At 52.8% G+C, this 22,021-nt stretch overlaps 1 protein-coding gene across 10 annotated transcripts in view; it reads left to right on the forward strand.

Moving 5' to 3' along the window:
• SCN5A (sodium voltage-gated channel alpha subunit 5) overlaps positions 1–22,021 on the forward strand; it is a 102,484-nt gene that overhangs the window by 29,600 nt on the left and 50,863 nt on the right. For 6 of the 10 annotated variants that reach the window (XM_023231470.2, XM_023231468.2, XM_023231472.2 and 3 more), the window contains 8 exons: positions 6,286–6,377; positions 10,386–10,616; positions 12,153–12,216; positions 13,531–13,672; positions 14,189–14,386; positions 15,696–15,875; positions 16,524–16,895; positions 21,535–21,667. In XM_023231470.2, the coding sequence (XP_023087238.1) occupies positions 6,286–6,377; positions 10,386–10,616; positions 12,153–12,216; positions 13,531–13,672; positions 14,189–14,386; positions 15,696–15,875; positions 16,524–16,895; positions 21,535–21,667 (1,412 nt within the window). Of the gene's footprint in view, positions 1–6,285; positions 6,378–6,516; positions 6,609–10,385; positions 10,617–12,152; positions 12,217–13,530; positions 13,673–14,188; positions 14,387–15,695; positions 15,876–16,523; positions 16,896–21,534; positions 21,668–22,021 lie in introns of all 10 variants that reach the window. The other 4 variants (XM_023231464.2, XM_023231462.2, XM_023231466.1 and 1 more) reach the window with 1 other exon arrangement.

The raw sequence follows: 22,021 nt of genomic DNA on the forward strand, positions 1-22,021 counted from the left end.
TCTGCAGAAGTCGTGATCAGAGGCTCAGCCATCAAAGCCTTTTTGAAGGCTGAGTGCAGTGGCTCACGCCTGTAATTCCAGCACTTTGGGAGGCCGAGGTAAGCAGATTACTTGAGCTCAAGACTAGCCTGGGCAACATAGCAAGACCCCATGTCTATGAAAAACACAAGAATTAGCTGGGTATTGTGGCGCACACGTGCAGTCTCAGCTACTCGGGAGGCTGAAGCGAGAGAGGATCACTTGAGCCTGTGAAGTCAAGGATGCAGTGAGCTGTGATCACATCACTACACTCCAGTCTGGGCAACAGAGCAAGACTGTCTCAAGAAAAGAGAAAAAAGAAAAAGGCCTTTCTGAAGCAGAGGACCTAGTGTGTGCAGGGTTGAGCACTGCACCTCAGCAAGGAGCAGAGCTGGTGAGGCTCATACCCCCTGTCCTTGCAAACCCTCAGTTTCCCAACATGTGAAAGGATAGTGTTGGGTGCTGTGGTATCAGAAGCTCAATTCAGCTCTCACTTTCTAGGATGCTTGGAATGCCTAAATCTACCTGTTGAAGACAGCCTTTAACCCCAGGCATGAGCAGCCCTGAGCTCAGCCATGCTGTCAGGGAGAGAGGACAAAGAGGGAAGCTATTCCCTGGTGAATGGGGCACTTTCAAACTAGATGGAGAACCTGGTAGTCGGAAAATGCATCAGAATCTCTGTTTCTAGGTATACTATTTGTGAGCCAACTCTAGGCCTCCATTTTACAAGTGGGAAAACTGGCTCTGAGAGACAATATCACTTGCCCCAAACCCAGTATGGATTTAGGCCTGGGTGGAGGAAAGAGTGATGGGAGATGAAGTTGCAGAGTAGAGGGATGGAGGACAGATTGTGGTAAAAGCCAGGTGTGATGGGAGTCACTGGGGTGTAAGAACAGGCAGAGCTGTGACCTGCTTTACATTCTGTAGAGACTTCCCCAGCTATGGTGTGGACCACAGACTGGAGAAGGTAGAGACAGACGGAGTAGTTAGGAGGCTGTATCTTGGTAGCCAGGAGAGAGAAGATAGTGACTGGAACCAAGGACCAAGTGGAGAAGGGGAGCACCTGGTCAGATTCCGGACATATTTTGCAGGTAGGGCTGACGGGAGGCTCCCAAGGTGGTTTTTGGTTTGAGCAGCTGCTGGGTGGATGGTGTTCCCATTGGTTGAAATGGAAAATTGGAGAGAGCAGCACTGGTTGAAGTAGGAAGAGAATCAAAAGTCCAGTTAGGGATGTATGACATTTGAAGGCACCCAGGGTGAGATATTGAGTAGGCAACTGGATATTCCAGTCTAGGGTTCAATAAAGAGGTCCAAGGTGGAGGTATAAATTTAGAAACCGTGGGGATACAGATGATATTTAAAGCCAGGAGACCAGATGAGATCACCTAGGCATGAGTGTAACCTGTAGCCTGAATGTACTGTGGGACGCTCCAACATCTGGAGGCCAAGAGAGAAGACTGGAGGGCAGAGGCAAATCAGAAGAGGGTAATGTCTAGGAAGGAATGTGATTCCAGTGGAAACCTGCCACCAGGAGGTTGGGGAAGGTGATGACTAAGAATGGACTATTGGATTTCACAGTGGGAAGGTCACTGGTGCCCTTGACAAGAGGGATTCCAGTGGAGAAAAAGGACATGCACCTGGTTAAGGAGGGTTCGAGAGAGAGTGGGAGGAGAGGAGGTGTGGCAAGTAGAGACATCTATTTTGTGGGGATTGCTATAAAATGGGACCGAAAATGGTGTGGTGGTCCGTGTGGAATGTGGGTCAATCAAGGGAGGACTTTTAAAGAAGGGGGGTATCTTTGCAGGCTGGTGAAAATACTCCAGTAGAGAGGGGATGCTAGATGATATAGATGAGCAAGGGGATTGCAGGAGCAAAGCCCTTGAGCTGGCCCGAGAGGGTGGGAATCCAGTGCCAAGGGGAAGCGTCAACCTGAAGAGCAGGGAAGGCAGAATTTCAGGTGGAGATGGAGGTAGATTGATAGAGTTGATGATGAAAGAGAAAAGAATTTCTCTTCTGATTGCTTCTATTTTCTCAGTGAAATAAGAAGCTGGATCATCAGCTGAGAACAGAGTGGGGAGGCACATCTGAGGTTTCAGAGAGAGGGAGAACTTTTCATGTCAGAGCCGAGGAGGTTGCACTGACTTGGGAATGGAGTAAGATTGCCAGGCCCGGCCCTGGGGTGCCCTGTGGGTGGGAAGCAGTAATCCACGGGGTCCTGAGGCTGGGTGTCACAGGAAGGAAGGTGGCTTCGAGCAGGAGAGGATATAGCGTCTGCCTGAGCCTTTCCTAGCTCTGCAGCCTGGAGCCTGGGCAAGACAATGTCACCACAGAGGCAGCCCCATATCCCAGGAAGTCATTGCCCTGGCCCAAGCTTTGGCTCAGGCTGTGTCTCTGGGAGATGCCCTGAGCGACCTCAGGCCCTTAACCAGTCCTTCTGCCCTGTCTCCTGGGAGAATCCTGGTTTCATTCCCAAACCGCTTCTTCCACTGGGAGTCACAAAGCAGGTGTGCCTTCCTCGCCAAAACCTGCTTGCCTTCGCTGTGTGCCAGGGCCAGGGCTGACAAGGCAGAACTCAGCCTCAGAAGCTCAGACACTCTCCATGTTTCCAAGCACCTCACAGAAATGGCACATCCACTTCCCAAAGGGCTGTGTGACCTATTGGCACATCAGCTGTTGGGCCCTTGGCTGGCCTGGCCTGGCAGCTTCGATTGATGGGGATTCTGGCTTGTGAAAACCAGTTAATTACTGCGTTTGAAATGCATTCTCTTAGAGATGCAATGGTTCAGTAACAAGGGACTCTAGGATAATCAAAGGAGACTTGAGTGAAGGGAAACATTCCATTCAGTGAAATCCTCCGTCTGACCTCCATTACACAGATGGAGAAACTGAGGCTCAGAGAACCTCACACTTGTCCAAAGTTATAGACTGAATCAGAAGCAATGCTGAGACTAAAACCAAATCTCTCAACTCCAAACCATGGGATGGACGGGAGAGGCACGCCGAGTCTGATGTTTCTGCTGGGGTGATCCTCCACCGTACTGATTTAGAGGCTGTGAGAGGGTCTGGGGCAGGGTGCTGGGAAGCCTGCCAGGCTCAGCTTGTAGCCCTCCAGCCAGAGCTCTTCCTGTGGCCCCACTCACAGAAGGGCATTACCTGCTAGTTAACACAGCCTCCCACCTTCTGGGGTTGTTATGGAAACCAAACCTGGAGGGGGAGGGAGGAGGGCAGAGAGAAGGGTGGCAATTCCTGCAGTCACTAACGGCGTGGGCTTCACCATCTCAAGATAAGGGTGGGGCAGGAAGAAGGCTTCCCTGCACTGGGGCTGGTGATGGGATAGGATTCTCACCCACCACCCTTTGCTCTTTCTGCCCCTGTCTGTTGTCCAGCTGTCTGCCCCTGGCCAGCAGCAGTTTAGCCATCACTGAAGGAGCAGACTGGCTTGAAGGAGAGTTTTGCCAGCCTGAGAGGGGCAACGCTCTATCCCCTCACGTGACCGCACACTTGCCACCTCTGCAACTGGCCCTGTGTCATACCAAGCATTCCTCCTGCCCTGCCACACTCAGAGGACCCAAAAGAGGCCTCGGTGGGGATCTGGGTAGAATAAGAGAGGCAGTAGCCCACCATGTCACCAACATGGTCCCAGACATTCCACACCCTTACCCTGCAAGTCCTCTTTTAAGACTTCCTCTAACTCATGATTGCTCTCCCAGACAGACACACGGCCACCAGCTGCACTCCTATTTCCAGCCACTCAGCTGGCTTTGCAAGCCTGCCAGGAGCACAGATATGGTCCTCCCTTATTCTGTCACTAAGCTGTCCTTGTCACCTTGGGACACCAGCTGCCTAGAAGGCAGACAGTGAATGGAGGCCAAGCACTGTCTGTGCTGGGGACACTGTGCTGGGGGCAGGTTCCACCCCGGGACAGGCAAAGACAGGCAGAATCTAAGGTAGAGATAGGCAGAGTTTTCAATGGAGACACCAGGGGACAGACTGGGTCTGTAAGGGACAGGAGGGAAGCAAGGACGGTTGGTTCCCTCTCTGACCTGCACAGTATTCCACTTACTCCCTGTAATTAGAAGAGACAGCCTTGAACCCAGTATCCTGGACAAGGGGAGCTGCTGTCCCCAGGCACAGTTGGTAGAACAGCAGCCAAAAACGAGGCCCAGAGCCTCCAGCAGGCCAGAGCCATGGTTTCCATGGGATGGCAATGTCAGCAATATCCCAGGCTCAGCCAGAAAGTCCTGTGGCAGCACCATGTCTGGAGAGAGACCTAGAGAAGAATGTGGGACAGAGGCCTTAGGGTCTGAGCCATCATGGAGAATGGAGTAGCTCTCAGAAGTTGAGAGGGACCTTGGATCAAATTAGCAGGTGTATGTGGGCCAAAACAAGCACGGTGACTTCTGCTCCCCAGCAGACGATGGGACCGCATCTGACTGCCACACTGGAGAAAGATGTACATGCTGAAGTGAATACAGGAGATGGAATAGAAACCACACCACAGAAAGGGTCTGGTGTCGCCAGAGGAAAGCAAGCTTTGGCAATGTGTCTGCTGACATCATCTGGGTAGGGCTTTGTGAGTAAGGAAAGATCAGCGTGGTGCATAGGGCCATGTGAAGATGGAGGGGCTCCTCCAGTGGACGTAGAGAAATCTGGTGTCAACCCAGTGTCAATTAGAGCTGGACCTATGGACCCCAGGGCATTAAGCCCCTTGACTCAGCTGGCCAAGTTCTTTCCTGTAGATATTCAAAGCCTGAAGGGGAATTGGGAAGCTAGGAGCAGACTGGAAGGGCCTGGAGGTCCAGACTGCCCAGCAGAGTGAGTCTGGCAACAGCGCCAGCCCACCCTTGCACTCACCTAGAGCCACAGGGCTGACGTCCTGTGGGGTTGTTATGGAAACCAAACCTGGAGGGGAAGGGAGGAGGGCAGAGAGGAGGGTGGCAATTCCTGCAGTCACTAACGGCGTGGGCTTCACCATCTCAAGATAAGGGTGGGGCAGGAAGAAGGCTTCCCTGCACTGGGGCTGGTGATGGGATAGGATTCTCACCCACCACCCTTTGCTCTTTCTGCCCCTGTCTGTTGTCCAGCTGTCTGCCCCTGGCCAGCAGCCTGACATCACTCAGACATCACTCTGACATCACTCAGACACGTGCATCAGACGCACTTGGTTAAACATCAGACATCCCGAGTCCAGTGTCCTTTGTTAAACACCAGACACCTTCGGTTAAATGTCACACACCCTGGATGCAAAGCCTTTGATTAAATGTCACAAGTCACTTGCCACTGTCCCGATGGCCTTGGTCACGCACTGTCCATGGTCCTCGTGGTCATGTGGCCCATCTACTGCATATTCTCATGCTCTGCTTGGGCAGGTCCTTGCCCACCAGCGACCACCTTCTTACTCCTGTCCCTGTGGAGGCCACGGATCAGCAACTCTCCAAGTTCGAGGAGGGGACCCACAGCCGCTCACCCTGTTGAGCCTCGCTCGGACCCAAGTAGGACAGACCCCAGGAAGGGAATCTTGCCTCTGGAGGCCAGTCCTCTGGTGGAGACCCAGAGCCATCCCTGGAAGATACCAAGGGTCTGGGAGTGGGACCGGTAGACTTGTTGGGGAGGCACTCCACTGCCTTGGGGCCCTTCATCCTGCCCTTTTCTCTTCTTGGGTTGCTCCTTGCCTGTGAGTAGTTGAAGAACTCAGGCAACCTCTCTTCCCATCTTCCAGCGCCTCTGTCTTGGGAACTTTGTTTTTTCTAATGAGTATTCAGGCCACCTCCACCTCGTGACTTCAAGGACTTCTAAGCCAGGCGCAAGCTGATCAACAGATCGAGGTTCCACAGAAGATGTGGACCAAAACTAGGACCAGAAATGCACTTGCTTCCTGTATCACCTGACCAGAGCCTCTTGGAAAACAGGCTTCTCTCTTCACTCTGATGTGTCCCCAGCCCCAAACCCCACATGTGGCTTCATGTCATGGATCCCAGTGGTGTGGACAGAGTGGCAAAGTGGTTGCCTCCTAGCACCAGTTATCCATGGCACCATCACCAAGAGAGTCACCACGAAGCTTGCCGTGTGGACATCCTTACGGCACTGAAGCTGAAGTCCTGTGTTAGGAGGGTTGAAATCCAGAAGAAAACCTGAGGGAGGTCCTGGGCTATCCACAGCACTCCCCCCAACCCCCATGGGAGAGGGGGCCAAGGGAGAGGGCTGGTCGGGGAGGGCAGGCGGAGGTTCTGCTTTGTAATTCCCAATAACTGTGGTTTGATTCTGCAGGTATGTATCAGAAAATATAAAACTAGGCAATTTGTCGGCTCTTCGAACTTTCAGAGTCCTGAGAGCTCTAAAAACTATTTCAGTTATCCCAGGTAAGATGCCCAGGTTTGCCTCTCAGATCTCAGCTACAAGTGACTCTCTCTCTGTCTTCCCCACCCCCTTTCCTCCTCTGACTGTGTGTCTCCTATTGGCGTGTTTCATTGTCTTGTGTGTGAATTTCCCTTGTTACAGATACACAACTGAATTTGTGGACCTGGGCAATGTCTCAGCCTTACGCACCTTCCGAGTCCTCCGGGCCCTGAAAACTATATCAGTCATTTCAGGTGAAAACCAGGTTAAACGCCAAGGCTGGAGGGATACGCCTGGGCCTTTCCAGCCACCTGGGAGCCAAGGCAACCCTCCAGAAGGCCCTTCAAATGTGCCTGTCACCAGAATACCTTTCCTAGGGCTCAGGTGCCAGGGGCTAGTGGCAGTGGATATGCCTGTCCCCCTGGAGCCTCAGAATGGGCTTCAGGCTGCCCACTGCAGCAAAGCCCACTCTCACAGACACCAGGGGGCACAGAGCACCCCACAGTGGGCCCACATTGAACCCAATTTTTTTCCAAGATAGTGGACTACTTTTCCAAACCACACTCAGCTATTTGAATAGCTAAAAGTTTTACATGAATTGCTTCAGCCTGAAATGTCAGCTTCTGATGAGGAAACCAAAAGAAATGTATTTGCGGGACCCCCCATACACACCTGGAATGAAAAAGGAAAACTCCAGCACGGTGTTTCATGACTGAGTGCCACGGCCCGCCTTGTGCCCCATCTGGTGATATAACTAGGGCCAGAGCCCCAGCCCCATTTTGCGAAACCAAGTGTAATCTGTGGACAGGCATCGTCGGGCCTTGGTGTCTAACAGCCCTCGCTGCATGGTGCGGTAGAGGTTTAGCAAACCATGCATGGTAGCCTCAGGAAGAAATTCTCCTTGACAGATGTTGGCAATTGCATCTGGGAAATCTCCTAGGCCCAGATGACCTCTCTAGACATCATTCCACCCGTCCATTCAGGAAAACTCTGAAAAGACTTGTGATTTCTGAGCCTGGTTTTGCGATGTGCCGGTGCTGAAGCTGAGTTCCACCCAGGAGACATTCCTATCCTAAGTTTGTATTCCCTCTCCCCAGGCTCAAAGCTCCTCCTGTTTGGAGGAATTTGCTCTGGAGGGGCAGTGCCCAGAGGTTCGTTCCAGAAGTCTTTTCTGAAAGCAGCCACACTTAGAATTGGGGAAGGCACTTCTTTTAAAAAGGCAGCTTGGCCAGGCGCAGTGGCTCACGCCTGTAATCCCAGCACTTTGGGAGGCCGAGGCGGGTGGATCACTTGAGGTCAGGAGTTCAAGACCAGCCTGGCCAACATGGTGAAACCCCGTCTCTACTAAAAATAGAAAAAGTAGTTGGGCATGGTAGCGCACGCATGTAATCCCAGCTACTCAGGAGGCTGAGGCAGGAGAATCGCTTCAGCCCAGAAGGTGGAGGTTGCAGTGAGCCGAGATCACACCACTGTACTCCAGCCTGGGCAACCAAGTGAGACTCTGTCTCAAAAAAAAAAAAAAAAAAGAAGGCGACTAGAAATAGGTTGCATGCCATCATTCTGGGGAGGTATGAGAGCTGACAGGAGGATCGGTTGAACCAGATGGCTACATCCACTCCTGATGTGGAACCTGGTGGCTCCCAGGCCTATTGCCTGCTTTGAGCTATGTTGCCCCCAAGGAGTCAGAAGCTCTGCTCTAAGCTCCAGTAAGGAATCTGGACTCCCCCTGGTAGGGCTAGTTATCTTGCCAGAGGAGCCCCCAGTTATGCTATGTTCACACGGAGCTTTCTAGCCTCTAAACCCACTGTTCATAAGGGCCACATCTCCCCCAGGGCTCCCACAAGTGGCCCAGACCCCTGCCAAGGGCCAGTAGCAAGGGGACAGTCTGCTTCCGCTCAGTCCCGTGGAGCCACCTGCATTGAGACAGACATCATGGGCCTTGGCACGCATAGACTCAGAAACCACATGGTCTCCCCTCTAGGGCCAGGGAACAGCCTCACAAGCACACACCCCACCAAAGTAGACAAACACACTGACCACAGGACTTAAGGCATATTCCTGGTGTGTTTTATAAGAAACATTTACAAAGGGAAATATTTCTCAGTCCTGGGGAAAAGGAGGAAGCCCACCAATCTCAGCCTAGCTCCGTGGGACCTCTTCAAAGCTGCCAGCAACCTAGTGAGCCAGCAGGCTCTGAAAGTGGCCAATAGAAAAATGCCGTGGTCGGCATTATGGAAGGCTCTCGGGAGGAAGTGTCCTCTGATCTGAGTCTGAAATAGCCCTAGTCCTCTCTAGACTCAAGTCGCTTTTCCATAAAATGAGAGTGAAATCAGAATTGGTGGTTTCCAAGGGCTCTTCCACCCAGCCCATTAATTCATTGGCAGGAGGATTTCCCAGTTGATCTACTGGGGCCCATCCCTTCCTGGGTCTTTTCAGAAAGAATCCTGCAATTCCGTTGCAAGCATTCTTTCCAGAAGTGAAATCTATCGTCAGTATGAGAAATGTTCAAAGGGGTGAGTTATCCTTGGCCACTATCTCCACAGACCAGGTCAGGGTGTACTTTGCTGGCCTTGAATGGGATACTTCAGGCCAAAGAGACTTTAGCCTAACAATTGAGGCAGAGACCAGTTTGGGTATTCGAGCTGCTGTCCATCAGTCTTCACTTCGTTCCCCTCGAGACATGCAGGTCTCCAGCCCAGTAAACCCACCAAAGGGTACAGGAAGCTCCGTTACAGATGAGGAGCACTGGACCATGAAGAGCTTGTGGATCCCACCACCACCACTACTCTGGGCCCAGACCTGCGAGGTCCACCCACTGCCCAGGCAGTTGCCAACATCTGCCAGGACGATTTCCACAAGGAAGGCTGAGTGCCTCTGAGCCCTGGGCAGGCAGCAGTGTCAGTGGCACCATGGGGAGGTCATCCTCTCCCCATCTTGTGTTTGCCCACCATGGCCTCCTTGCCTGTGGGTCACAGGCCCAGCAGCAGCAGGCACAGAAGCCACAGATGCTCCTAACACATTAACCAGTGGGACAGTGGATGGATGGAGCTTAATCTGAGATCTGGCCGCTTGGGACAGGGGCATGAGGGGCAGGGCCCTGCTGCTGGCAGAGGATCCCCCTCATTCCCCATGCTCTGCTTGCATTTGTCCTAGGACAGTCGCTAAGGGCCAAACTGGTGTCTACACATGCTTTTCTGTCATTCTGCTATGTGGTGCTGGCTTCTGCAGGGAGCTAGGCTGTGCAACTAACAGATCACAGCCTCTCAGCTATGGAGAATGGGATGGATGGGGGCGTGGGGAGGTCCTAGAGGGACAGGGTAAGTGGGAAGATGCAATGCAGGTCAGCTCTGTTTCTGAACCTTCCCTAAAGGTGGGCCTGAGCCATTGCAGGCCCCTTAGACATAACCTACCATGACCCTGCCCAGACCCTCACCCAGAGCCCCCAGCACACACCCGACCACAGCCCCTAGCCCCTACCCGATGAGACCCTAGGCCCCTAGTTTCCTCCAAACAATCCACACTCCCTGTGCATCAAATAGAAGCAACCCCAGCTGTGGGGCAGGGGGACCCCCAGCAGGAATGGCTCTATTTCTCCCCATCTCAGGATCAAGGCTGAGGGCCCTCCATTGCCTCCATCTCCTTTTCCATGGACTACATTAAAAGGGGTAGGTCTGGCACACCTTCAGACCAGCCAAAGGGGGTGATGCTCTGAGTATGTGTTTTCTCAAGAAAACAGCACTTTCCACGCCCATGCCATATATTTGGCTGGTGGGCAGCAAAGAGGAGCAGGTTCCCTCTGAAACTATAAAGCCAGCCTAGACTCCTGCCCAGGGAAATCAAGACAGAATCTCAGCTGCTGAGGAAAGTGGGGCTGGGGTCTCAAAGCCCAGGAGAAGCCTCCCTTATTCTGTCCCCACCTCTGGTTGCCTACTCAGGTCCCAACCCAGCTCAACTCAGGCCCAGCCCCCCATCAGTGGAGCACAGAGCTCGGTGCCCCTGGGTGACCCCGTGCTTGTTCTTGCCTTCCCCAGGGCTGAAGACCATCGTGGGGGCCCTGATTCAGTCTGTGAAGAAGCTGGCTGATGTGATGGTCCTCACGGTCTTCTGCCTCAGTGTCTTTGCCCTCATCGGCCTGCAGCTCTTCATGGGCAACCTAAGGCACAAGTGCGTGCGCAACTTCACAGCGCTCAACGGCACCAACGGCTCCGTGGAGGCCGATGGCTTGGTGTGGGAATCCCTGGACCTTTACCTCAGTGATCCAGGTGCGAACTCTCTCTGCAGCTGGGGAAGGCATTGCGAGACCAGCAGGGCGGGGTCACCTCCCACACATGCGTCACCAGCGGGCAGGCCTCCAGGGTTGTGCAAGCCCTGTCTGATCCCTCAGAGACCCAGACAGAGGACAGATGGGGAGCAGACTTAGGGCCCGCCTTGTGACTTCCCAGGCTGGATGGGGAGGCGATGCTTGAGGAGTGGGAAGTACGGAGTTAGATGGAGGGCCAGTTGGGGGAAGAGCAGCTGCAGCATTTGGAGATGGGACTGACCCTAGAGTGTTGCAATGGCAAGGTGACCAGCCTGCCCACAGACTGTCAGCTTAGGAAAGGGCTGGACACGGAGCCTGAGCAGTTGATGAGGCTTCAGAGTGAAGCCCCACCTAGCTGGCATGGAGATTTCCCGGTTGACATCAGTGTTCCTTGCCAGGATGCTAATTCCATGTACGTGTACCCCAGAACCCTGCAAGGGAGTTGGAACAAGCCCAGTGATTGTGCCAAGTTGTGTGAGCCCCTCTGTTGTTTCACTGCCCTATGGCTCACACTTCCATTCTCCAGGCTGATGGCCAGCACCACTCTTGACTAGAGCCATTGGTCTGTTTCAGAGGTACATGCTGCTGCAAGGCCAGATTCCAGGCCACAGGACCCTGGGCCAGAATGACTCTGAGGGCCATTCTGAGGTTAGGGCCTCTTATGTACACCAGCAGTCCACTTTGGAAAATGAAACATAGACACTTAATGAGTAGTTCAGCAGTGGCCTCATAACAGTGGTTCTAAAACTTCCATGTGCACCCAAGTCACCTAGAAGGCTCTGGAAAACAGATTTCTGGGCCCCACCACCCCTAGAGTTTCTGAGTCAGTAGGTCTGGGTGGCAGTCGGGAAGTTGCATTTCTGAGCAGTTTCCAGTTGACACTGACGATGATGGTTCGAGGACCATGCTTTGACAACTGTCGCCTAAGATAAAGCCAGGTAATGGTGAGTGTTGGGGACTGATGACTGCCACGGAGAGGAGAGGACAAGACGGGCAGTCCTGTCTGGTGCAGCTCCATCCGGACAGACCACAGCATTAGCATGGTGACTATGGCAGGCATCACTTCTACCATTTTATGTGATGGAAGTGAGTACAGAATTGGGCAGTAGCCGGCCAAGGCCTCACAGTCTCACAGTGACTCTGCAGCCAAGCTGGAACTCTGCCCAGACCCTTGCCTCCTGACCTTGGTGGGCCCCCTGAGTGGTTTCGGGTGGGGTGCAGAAGCTTCCTGTGGGGACAGCTGAGGCCCTGCCTAGGGCTTCCCGTGTCTTCTGAGAGCATGGGGACACTGGCAGCAGGATGTCTGCAGAGGAGCAGGAGGAAGGCCAGAGGCACAGCCAGAGTTGCCTGAAGCCTGGCCAGGCAGAGGGTAGGGGCAGGGAAGGAGCAGAGAAGAGTGAAGACCACTAGTGAGGTCTCCACCTCTCCAAAACCCTGGGTGCAAGGCAGAAACTTTTGGGCCAGAGTGCCCCTCACCAGCATGATGTTTCTCTTACAGAAAATTACCTGCTCAAGAACGGCACCTCCGACGTGTTACTGTGTGGGAACAGCTCTGACGCTGGGTATGTGGCACCCACCACCCCGGGTCTCCTTGTCCTGCCAGGGGAGTCTCCTGGTGTTTTCTCAACTGATTCTATTTTCTATTTATGCCCTGACCCCAGGGACAGTGAGGCCTTCTTTCGTCTCCCTTCCCTGCCAGGATCCTTCCCCAGCTTCCCATCTTGTCCCCAGCACAGAGGAGACAGCTGCTGGAGAAAGGTCAGGGACAGAGCTGCAGGGAGAGCTAACGGAGCCCTGAAGGGGGGCTGGGACTGAGGGATAGCTCGGGATGCCTTCTACAGCCCCCCAACCAGCCCACCCCCAACTCCATTCCCTTCCAGAAGCTCCCCAGAACTGCTCCGTCCAGCTCCAGTCTTCCCTCCCTCACGCTGAGTTGCCCCTTGGAGTGAATGTGGTTTCCCCAGCAGCCTGGACTTTCCTTGGGATGCCCCAGTAGCCACGTGCAGCTTCCAGGGCCCTGTGCACACCAGGGTCTGGATCAGTGTGACAGTGCCATGGAGTGTTGGAGAAGTGGGTCACAGAGGGTCACCTCAAAGGAGAAGTACCAAGTTTGTTGCCTCCTTCCTGTCACCAAAGAGATTGTCTGGAGGGTCTTGGGACATTAACAAGACACAGAGGTCCCTTGGATGTATCCATCCACTTGCTAAGTCCGTGTGTGTGTGTATCACACACACATACATGCACACATGACTCCAGACCAGCATTTCCTCTTTGGGAGAGAGGCTATCACCTCCAGCTCTGTGAACTGTGGAGCTGCCTCACTGAACCAGTGACTGTGTGCACAGTTGTGCAAATGGGCTCCTGACATGGCCAAGCCCCAACCCATCCCCTCCAGAATCATTTCTCAACCCCATGGCCCTGCCTTTGCCCTGGGCTCATCCTGTTCAGCTCAGCTGAGGCTCACTGCTCTCCCCAACCCTGCTCTGCCCCATGCCCGTGCTGTACTCCACTCCTCATGGGGTAGATGGGCAGAGGAGGAGACATGAGCCAGGCTTGCGTGCTTCCTCTCTGTGAGGAGAGGCAACTTAATAGTAGCTGGTGATGGTGTGTCATATGGGCAGAAGGGAGCTTGATTTAGGCCTAGCAGAGTACAGATAGGTAGAGTAAAGAGGAAGATAGTGTCCCAGTGGGAGGCACGCACGAACAAAGTCACGGAGGCAGGATCCAGCCGCGTGGCACTAGGTTTGTGAAGCTCAGCTTCACAGAGCAGTGGGGCATACATTGGGTTGCCCAGGGCGACAAGTCCAGCCCAGCAAGGGTCTCAAGGGCAGCAGACCCCTGACAGCATGGGACAAAGTCTCTGTGTGTGGCTGCAGGACATGTCCCGAGGGCTACCGGTGCCTAAAGGCGGGCGAGAACCCTGACCACGGCTACACCAGCTTCGATTCCTTTGCCTGGGCCTTTCTTGCACTCTTCCGCCTGATGACGCAGGACTGCTGGGAGCGCCTCTATCAGCAGGTGTGTGTGCCCACAGCGGGACAGCAACTGTGGGCTCAGGGTCCAGGCTACACAAGTGACTAGCCAGCAGCGGCCCCAGCAGCCTCCCCACTGGTGAGAGCTTTGGAGGGGATGGGGACAAGGACCTTTGCTTCTGAGGGAGAAGGGACCCGCAAGCAAAGAAACTTTCTTTTTGCTGGTGCTGAAGCACCAGTCCCTTCATATAGGATGCTGTCTGTTCTGTGAGTGGGACACTCCTTCTCCCTATAGGACAGAATATTCTCCCTCTGTGGGCACAGCATGCCCTGAGGTGGGAGAGACATGCTGCCTCCCTCCTTGGGTGGGACACAGCCCCACTGTGTGCAGGTCATTCTCTGCAGGTCAGTACATGTCCCTCTCTATAGGTGGGACATCTCTACCCTCCTCCCTAGGCTATGGCTATTTGAACCCCTGGTACAACTAGACCAGGTGACTTGGAAATGCCGTAACCCAGTAGGGGCCCCAGTGAGGGTGACCTCTGCCCCCTTGCTCCCCCAGACCCTCAGGTCTGCAGGGAAGATCTACATGATCTTCTTCATGCTTGTCATCTTCCTGGGGTCCTTCTACCTGGTGAACCTGATCCTGGCCGTGGTCGCCATGGCCTATGAGGAGCAAAACCAAGCCACCATCGCTGAGACCGAGGAGAAGGAAAAGCGCTTTCAGGAGGCCATGGAAATGCTCAAGAAAGAACACGAGGTGGGTGAGCAGTGCCACCGAGGAGCCTCTAAGCCCTCACCTGACTGTGGGTGCTTATAGGTGGGGTATATGCTGGGTAAAGCTGGTGCCTGCAGGCATGGTACATGCTGGGTAAAGCTGGTTCCTGTGGGCATGGTGCAGTCCCTGCTGGGCAAAGGTATTTTCTGTGAATGTGGTATCTGCTGAGTAAAAATTTGGAAACTGCTGGGTTAAGACGTGCCTGTTAGTGAGGAGCCTACTAGGTAAAAGTGACATCTGGGCCGGGCGCGGTGGCTCAAGCCTGTAATCCCAGCACTTTGGGAGGCTGAGACGGGCGGATCACAAGGTCAGGAGATCGAGACCATCCTGGCTAACCTGGTGAAACCCCGTCTCTACTAAAAAATGCAAAAACTAGCCGGGCGAGGTGGCGGGCTCCTGTAGTCCCAGCTACTCGGGAGGCTGAGGCAGGAGAATGGTGTGAACCCGAAAGGCGGAGCTTGCAGTGAGCTGAGATCCGGCCACTGCACTCCAGTTTGGGCGACAGAGTTTTTTTTTTTGACGTACTGTAGAAAAAAGTGATATCTGCTGGGTAAGGTGGGTCCTATGTGTGTGGCTTTTGCTGAGTAAACTTGTCCCTATGGTCATCCTGTCTTCCAGATGAAAGTGGCGCCAGCTGGGTAAAAATGGTGCCTGCTGGGTGGTAGTTCCTGGGTGAAGATGGTCTCCGTGAGCACAGTGCATGCTGGATAAGAGATCCGTGTGTCCATGCACATAGTTTATTCTGGTCAAGGGATGCCTTCTGGTGGGGTAGTGAAGAAGGTCCAATGTCAGAGAACAGAGCTGTCTCAGAAAATAAGCACTGACAATGCTGCCCTAGCCATCCCCAGTCCCCTACATGGTGGAGCCTGGAGGCTGGCTGTAGAGTGAGCTATTAGAAGCCAGGCTGTGGGCACCCATTTGTTCTTCTCACTGCCCCATGCCACATCTTCCAGTACACTTTTGGCCAGCTAAAGCTTCTAGGAGAGCCTCTGCCCTCTGGTTCTGCCACTTCTCTGCTCATCCACACCCACCTCCCACCCGTTCCACACACTCCCCTCTTCCAAGACTGCCCACTTTAGCCACTCCTATTTTCCTTCCTGGATCTTGATCTTTCCCAAAATATTCTGGGTCTGTCTGAGTTTATCTCCATGATGTCCTCATTTTGGAGTAGGTGTGCAAGTCCACTTACTGATAGAGAAATCCAAGTCACTGAGAGTTGCCTGGCCTGCTTGAGGCTGAGGCTGCACAAAGTCTCAATGATGGAAACATCCCTTCCTCTGCTCTTTTCCAGGCCCTCACCATCAGGGGTGTGGATACCGTGTCCCGTAGCTCCTTGGAGATGTCCCCTTTGGCCCCAGTAAACAACCATGAGAGAAGAAGCAAGAGGAGAAAACGGATGTCTTCAGGAACTGAGGAGTGTGGGGAGGACAGGCTCCCCAAGTCTGACTCAGAAGATGGTCCCAGAGCAATGGTAATCCCAGCTGTGGTTCTAGCTTTTCCAGGGTGGGTCTGGCATGAAAAGCCCATCATGCTAGGCCCCTGTACAGTCACAGCCCCCATGGTTGCTCCTCTTTGCCCTTCCTGTTTCCCATGGCCTTCCTTAGAGTAGGGGAGCTCTGGGCAGAGGGACAGGGTAGTTTTGGGTGTTGTGATATCCCCAACCTGAGGCCAGTATCCCAGCACTGGAGCTGGGGCCGGGGGACGAGGCCCCATGGTATGGGTTGGTAGGAGTTCAAGGACATGTCCGTAAGAGTGAGGGGCCATTCCGAGTGCCCCAGGTCCTGCTCAGACCGGGCCTGTCTGCAACACCAGGAGCCTTCCTGCCTCCTTCTCCCTTACCCATCCTGAGCTCGAACTCCAAGCCCAGTTAAGTTTCAGGCTCCCAGCTCCAGAGACGTAGATTTGAGGGGAGTAGAGATCCCAGAAGATACAGGATTATCTCTAACCCCACATCCCCTCTTCCAAGTACCCCTGGCCCAACCCACCCAGTTCCTATGTGGCAAAAAAAAAAAGCCCTCAATGCTCCGAGAAGTTTGGCTGAGGCCAATGGCACAAAGACAGGCTGGGAGCACATGAAGAGCACATGTCATGGTCGTGTCCCCTCTCCTCGTGCCCTTAGAATCATCTCAGCCTCACCCACGGCCTCAGCAGGACTTCTATGAAGCCACGTTCCAGCCGCGGGAGCATTTTCACCTTTCGCCGGCGAGACCTGGGTTCCGAAACAGATTTTGCAGATGATGAAAACAGCACAGCGGGGGAGAGCGAGAGCCACCACACATCACTGCTGGTGCCCTGGCCCCTGCGCCGGACCAGTGCCCAGGGACAGCCCAGTCCTGGAACCTCGACTCCTGGCCACGCCCTCAATGGCAAAAAGAACAGCACTGTGGACTGCAATGGAGTGGTCTCCTTACTGGGGGCAGGTGACCCAGAGGCCACATCTCCAGGAAGCCACCTCCTCCGCCCTGTGATGCTAGAGCACCCACCAGACACGGTGAGCCAGCCCCGAGATGCAGGCACCAGGGCAGTTCTGGTCTCTCAAACCGATCACCAGTGCCAAGTCCAAAAATACTCACCAAATATTTGTTGAGCACCTATTATTTGCTGGGCTCTAGGTGCATAAACTTACAAAAAAATCTCTGCCCTCATAGAGCATCTATGCTAATGGGGACAGACAGACAAAAATCAAAGGAAAGCCGGGTGCGATGGGGCACGCCTATAATCCCAGCACTTTGGGAGGCCGAGGTGGGGCGATCACGTGAGGTCAGGAGTTCAAGACCAGCCTGGCCAATGTGGTAAAACCCCATCTCTACTAAAAATACGAAAATTAGCTGGGCGTGGAGGTGCATGCCTGTAATCCCAGCTACTTGGGAGGCTGAGACAGGAGAATCACTTGAACTCAGGAGGCAGAGGTTGCAGTGAGCTGAGATCACGCTATTGCACTTCAGCCTGGGCAACAGAGTGAGACTCCATCTCAAAAACAAAAAAAAAATCAAAAAAGGAAAAATGTCTATATTGTGTGTGATGATGATAAAGAAGGATAATAGTTAAATATGTCACAGCTAGTAACGCTGCCATGACCGTCATCTGGGGAAGCCTGTTCCAGGCACAATAAACAGCAAGCGCGGAGGCCCTGAGGCAGAATCTGCCTGGCCTGTTGGAGGAGATGCCATGAGGTCAGTGTGGCTGGAACAGAGGGAGCGACAGCGAGAGAAGTTGCAGTGACTGCTCCAAAGGTGATAGGAAGGGACTGGCCAGATTGTGAAAGGCCAATCAGAACTTTGGTCACTTAGTCAATCCTATGACAGACTCATGGCTGCCCAATCAGCCATCAGGTGTCCTTGCGGACCCCGGGCCCCCAACACAGTGACCAGAGCAGCCCACCAAGGAAAAAGCTGAACATCTGGCTCAGCCCCCAAGGCCTGCAGGGCGCACTTGGAGAGGAAGGTAGAATGGATGGAAGGCTTGACCAGGAAGGTGGAGGGTGGCCTGAAGATGCAGGGCTCCCAGCCGCATGGCTTATTTCATGTCACTCAGACTCTTGCTCCATCTGTGGAACATGGTACAGGTTAATTAATCTCTTTGTGCCTCAATTTCCTCATCTGTAAAGTGAAAATTATACGCCAGCAAGTTGTGGTGAGGACTGAAAGAGTGCAACTAGGTCCAGTGTTGAGACCTGGACTTGCCTGGTGTTGGAGTCATCAGTATTATCTGTTATCGGTATTAGTGAGCAGGAAGGAGTGAGGTTCCTGGGGCACACTGCAGAATGCCCAGGGTCCCACACTCCTCTGGAGCACAGTGTGAAGGGAGGAAACTGGACACCCCTGGGGGCAGACCACAGCTTTAGGTAAAGCTGGGGAGGCCCTGGCCCATCTGAAGGGTGGGGTGTCTAGCTTCCAGGAACACTAAACCAGGCAGGTTCAGCCCTGGAGCTTCAGCCTCATGGAATCGGGTCAGCAGCTGGGAGCGCTAATAGAATTTCCTAATCTCGTTAAGGAGAAAATCATCTCATTGTACTGCACATGTCGGGAGGAATCCAAGTTCAAGCACTTCATTACCAGGAATTCTGACTTCACCCATTCTCACTTCTGTGGGGCCCATTTGTAACCTTAAAGGGATTAGCAGGCCAAGACGGGGTCATTTGCAAAGTTAAAGGAATTAGCGAACCAAGATGGAGACATTTGAAGAGTCAAAGAGATTAGCAGGCTGCAGGCCCTGGGAATGCCTTCTGTGCTTCCTCTGGGTCCCCAGTGACACATTTCTGCCTAGTTCTAGTCTGAAAACAGAGCACAGTGTTGGACACACTGTGGATGCCTAATCAACAAGGATGGGGAGGAAGGGCCAGCCCAGCAGACAGCTCACGTTCAGTTTATCCAGATTGGGAGGTAGGGACTGAAGACTTACTTTGCCCTCTGCTTGTGTGAGACTGCCTGGTTCCAAAAGTCTAGATGTAGGTGGGAGAAGCACACTGAATATCCATTCCTTTTCTCCCCCTGCATGTTAAATCTTCATCCTCATTTCCTGTGGCCACCTAGCAAGTTAGGAACAGAGCTGGAACTCTAACCCAAGCCTTCTGATTGATTCCCAAGAATTTATCCATCCATCTAATATTTATCTAGTGCCAGCCTGCCATGTGGAGTGCCAGGCAGTGTTGAGACTCTAGGGTTATATCAGCAAACAAAGAAGGCAAGATCACTGTCCTCTTGGAGTTTATACCATAGTTAGGAAGACAGTAAACTAATCAATATTTTCAGGTAGCAATAAGTCATGTGATAGCAAGTTGCTAAGGGGAGGGATGAGGATGAGGGCTATTAGAATACTTGGGAAAGGCCTTCCCAAGGACGTAACATTAAAATTGACAGGCAAATGATTTTAGGGAGCCAGCCCTAAAGATGCAGAGGAATAGCATTCAGGTAAAGGGAATAGCAAGTGCAAAGGCCCTGAGGAGGACACATCCAAGGGATGAGAGTGACTAACAGGGCCAGGTGTGGTGAAACATTAAAATGAGTTTCATGAGTTAGGATTTGGACTGTGCAGGACCTTCTAGACCATAGAAAAGTTTGGATATACTATGTAAGTAAGATGGGGAGGAGTAGGATGGGAGGAGTTGTTGAACAGAGGAGTGACATTATCTGATTCACTTTTAAAGGAATCCCTTTCTACTAAGCAAAGAATAGAGGGACAAGAAGAAGAAAAGAAGCCAGTTAGGAGGCTGTTGTAGTGGTTTTGGGAAAGGGATGATGACCACCTGGACTAGGATGGTGTATTAGTCAGCTACTGTCATAATAATGTCATGTAGCAAACTACCCCAGAAGTCAATATCTAGCAACAAGCCTTTATTCTCATGCTCACTTATCTGCAGGTTGACTACAATGTGGCCCACGTAGGTTAGGCTTAGCTGGGAAGCCCTGCTCTAGACTGCACGCTGGCTGGGCTGGGCTCCATGCTGTGGGTTAGGCTCAGGGCTGCTCCACGTCTTTGTTCTGAGGCCCAGGCTGAAAGGGTGACAGCTACCTGGGGAAGCTCTTTTCATGGAGAATTCCTGGAGCACAAGAGCAAGATAAACAGCACTAGCCCAGTTGAGGTTTCTGTTCACAGCGTGTCCACTAACATTCTGTTGTCCAAAGAAAGCCATTCATGCCCAGGGCAGGAAAGTTTAATTCACCCTCGGTGGGAGGGGAAAGAGAGTGCATATGTGCCAAGTGATAACCAAACTATGATAGATGGCAAAGAAGGAGGGGAGAAGTTGGGAAAATTTAAAACTTGCTTGTGAGTTAAGCTGGCCAAATTCATGGTTGCGTTGGACCTAGGGTAGTACCGTTGCACCAGCCACCTCAGCCCTCTCAGGTGCCTCCACTTGAATACTTCCATGACTGGGAGTTCACTACCTCCCTAGGCAACATTTCAGAGCAGTCCTACCAATGGCCGGGATGTCCTTAACTTGAGCCCAGATCTATTTGGTACCCACCCTATGCCCTGCTTCTTCTACCCTGGGTAGTCTAGGCCCATCAGATTACAGAGTCTTGCTATTGCATGCTGAACAGCTCAGCGCCTGGGCTGTGGTCATGCAGGGCCCTGCTGAAGTGAAGGCTTTATTGGCCCTCCTTGGTTCTGTGGGAGGCTCCAGGTAAGCCTAGAGAATGCCTGCCTGCCACCTCCCTTCACCAGGGCTGTTTCCAGGCCTGGGTTTTATACTGATAAAAATGGTGCATGCGTGGTGAAAACAAACCCCACAGTGCAGAAGTACACAGTGCAGAAGTGAAAAGGGAACTTCTCCCTCTCTTTCCCCTCCCCCACAATCCCATTCCCCAGATATGTCCACTTTAGTCATTTGGTACGCATTTTCCAGATCTTTTTCTTGTTTTTTCATCAAACTGTTTGCCTTGGAGATGTCCCCATGGGAGCATACAAAGAACTGCCTCATTCTCTTTGTTGTCTATCAGATCCCAGAGTTGGATTGTGTCTATAATTGATGTGAATATGATTGCTATTGATTGGTTGTTTTGTTCTTATGGTATTAGGAACAGTGCTGCAATGAACATCTTTTATGTGTATTTTTGATGCACATATGTAATTATTTATGAAGTTAGATTACCAGATGAGGACTTGGAGGGCCAATTTAAAATTTTCTTGGTAAATCCAGCCTAACTGCCCCCACAAAAGACACAGCCTCCCACCAGCCATGTGTAAGCATTGTACTTTATCCCTCTATTAGCATTATCTTAGAGCATGTTAGATTTTTTTTTCAGCTTCTTTATGCTCTTGACGCTAGGAAGCTTGTGGTCAATTAAGACTCCCAGATCATTTTGGCATGTACTAATGTGTATGACAGCATCAGGCTCAGGGAGGACCTGTGATATGTGTAGCTTCCTGACCACACTCAGGAATCACTGCTGATGAGAGGCAGTGAAGAAGAAATGAGAATGAAGGAGACAGTGATTGGCAGGAGGGGTGGAGGGAGTTCTTAACTGGGAGGGAGTTGGGAACAGAGAAGCCTAGCATCCAGTGTCCCATCAAGACCTTCATCTTGATGGCATCCCCAGCCTAAGTCTGGACTGGCCACCCCAGCAGGACTAGAGCTAGGGGCAGGACCCCTTTTCCCAGGCTGACGCAAATCTCCTGATTGCACTCAGACCACACCATCGGAGGAGCCAGGCGGGCCCCAGATGCTGACCCCTCAGGTTCCGTGTATAGATGGCTTCGAGGAGCCAGGAGCACGGCAGCGGGCTCTCAGCGCAGTCAGTGTCCTCACCAGCGCACTGGAAGGTCAGCACCCCCAGGTCATTTAAATATTCCCCACCTCTGCTGCAGGCACCCTTACCTTCATCCCAGCCTGATCCAGGCATCCCCCATTTGTCTTGGCCTGCTTTGGACATCCCCACACTGTCCCAGCCTTCTCTGTTCTGTGGAGCCTTTCCTGTCCTTCCGTCCCTTCTCATCTGTTTCAGCTTGTTCTCTCCTGGGCATCACCATGTCTGTGTTTCTCCCAAACACTCCCACATCTGGCCTGTCCCAGATGCTTATCAGTCTCATTCCATCGTCTCCCAACCATAACCATGTTTGTCTAGGACCATCCAGTCCTGAGCACAACCATGTCTGTTCTAGCTATTCCCATATCTA

This window comes from Piliocolobus tephrosceles, chromosome 2, assembly GCF_002776525.5.
Source record: "Piliocolobus tephrosceles isolate RC106 chromosome 2, ASM277652v3, whole genome shotgun sequence".
Lineage (NCBI taxonomy): Eukaryota > Metazoa > Chordata > Mammalia > Primates > Cercopithecidae > Piliocolobus > Piliocolobus tephrosceles.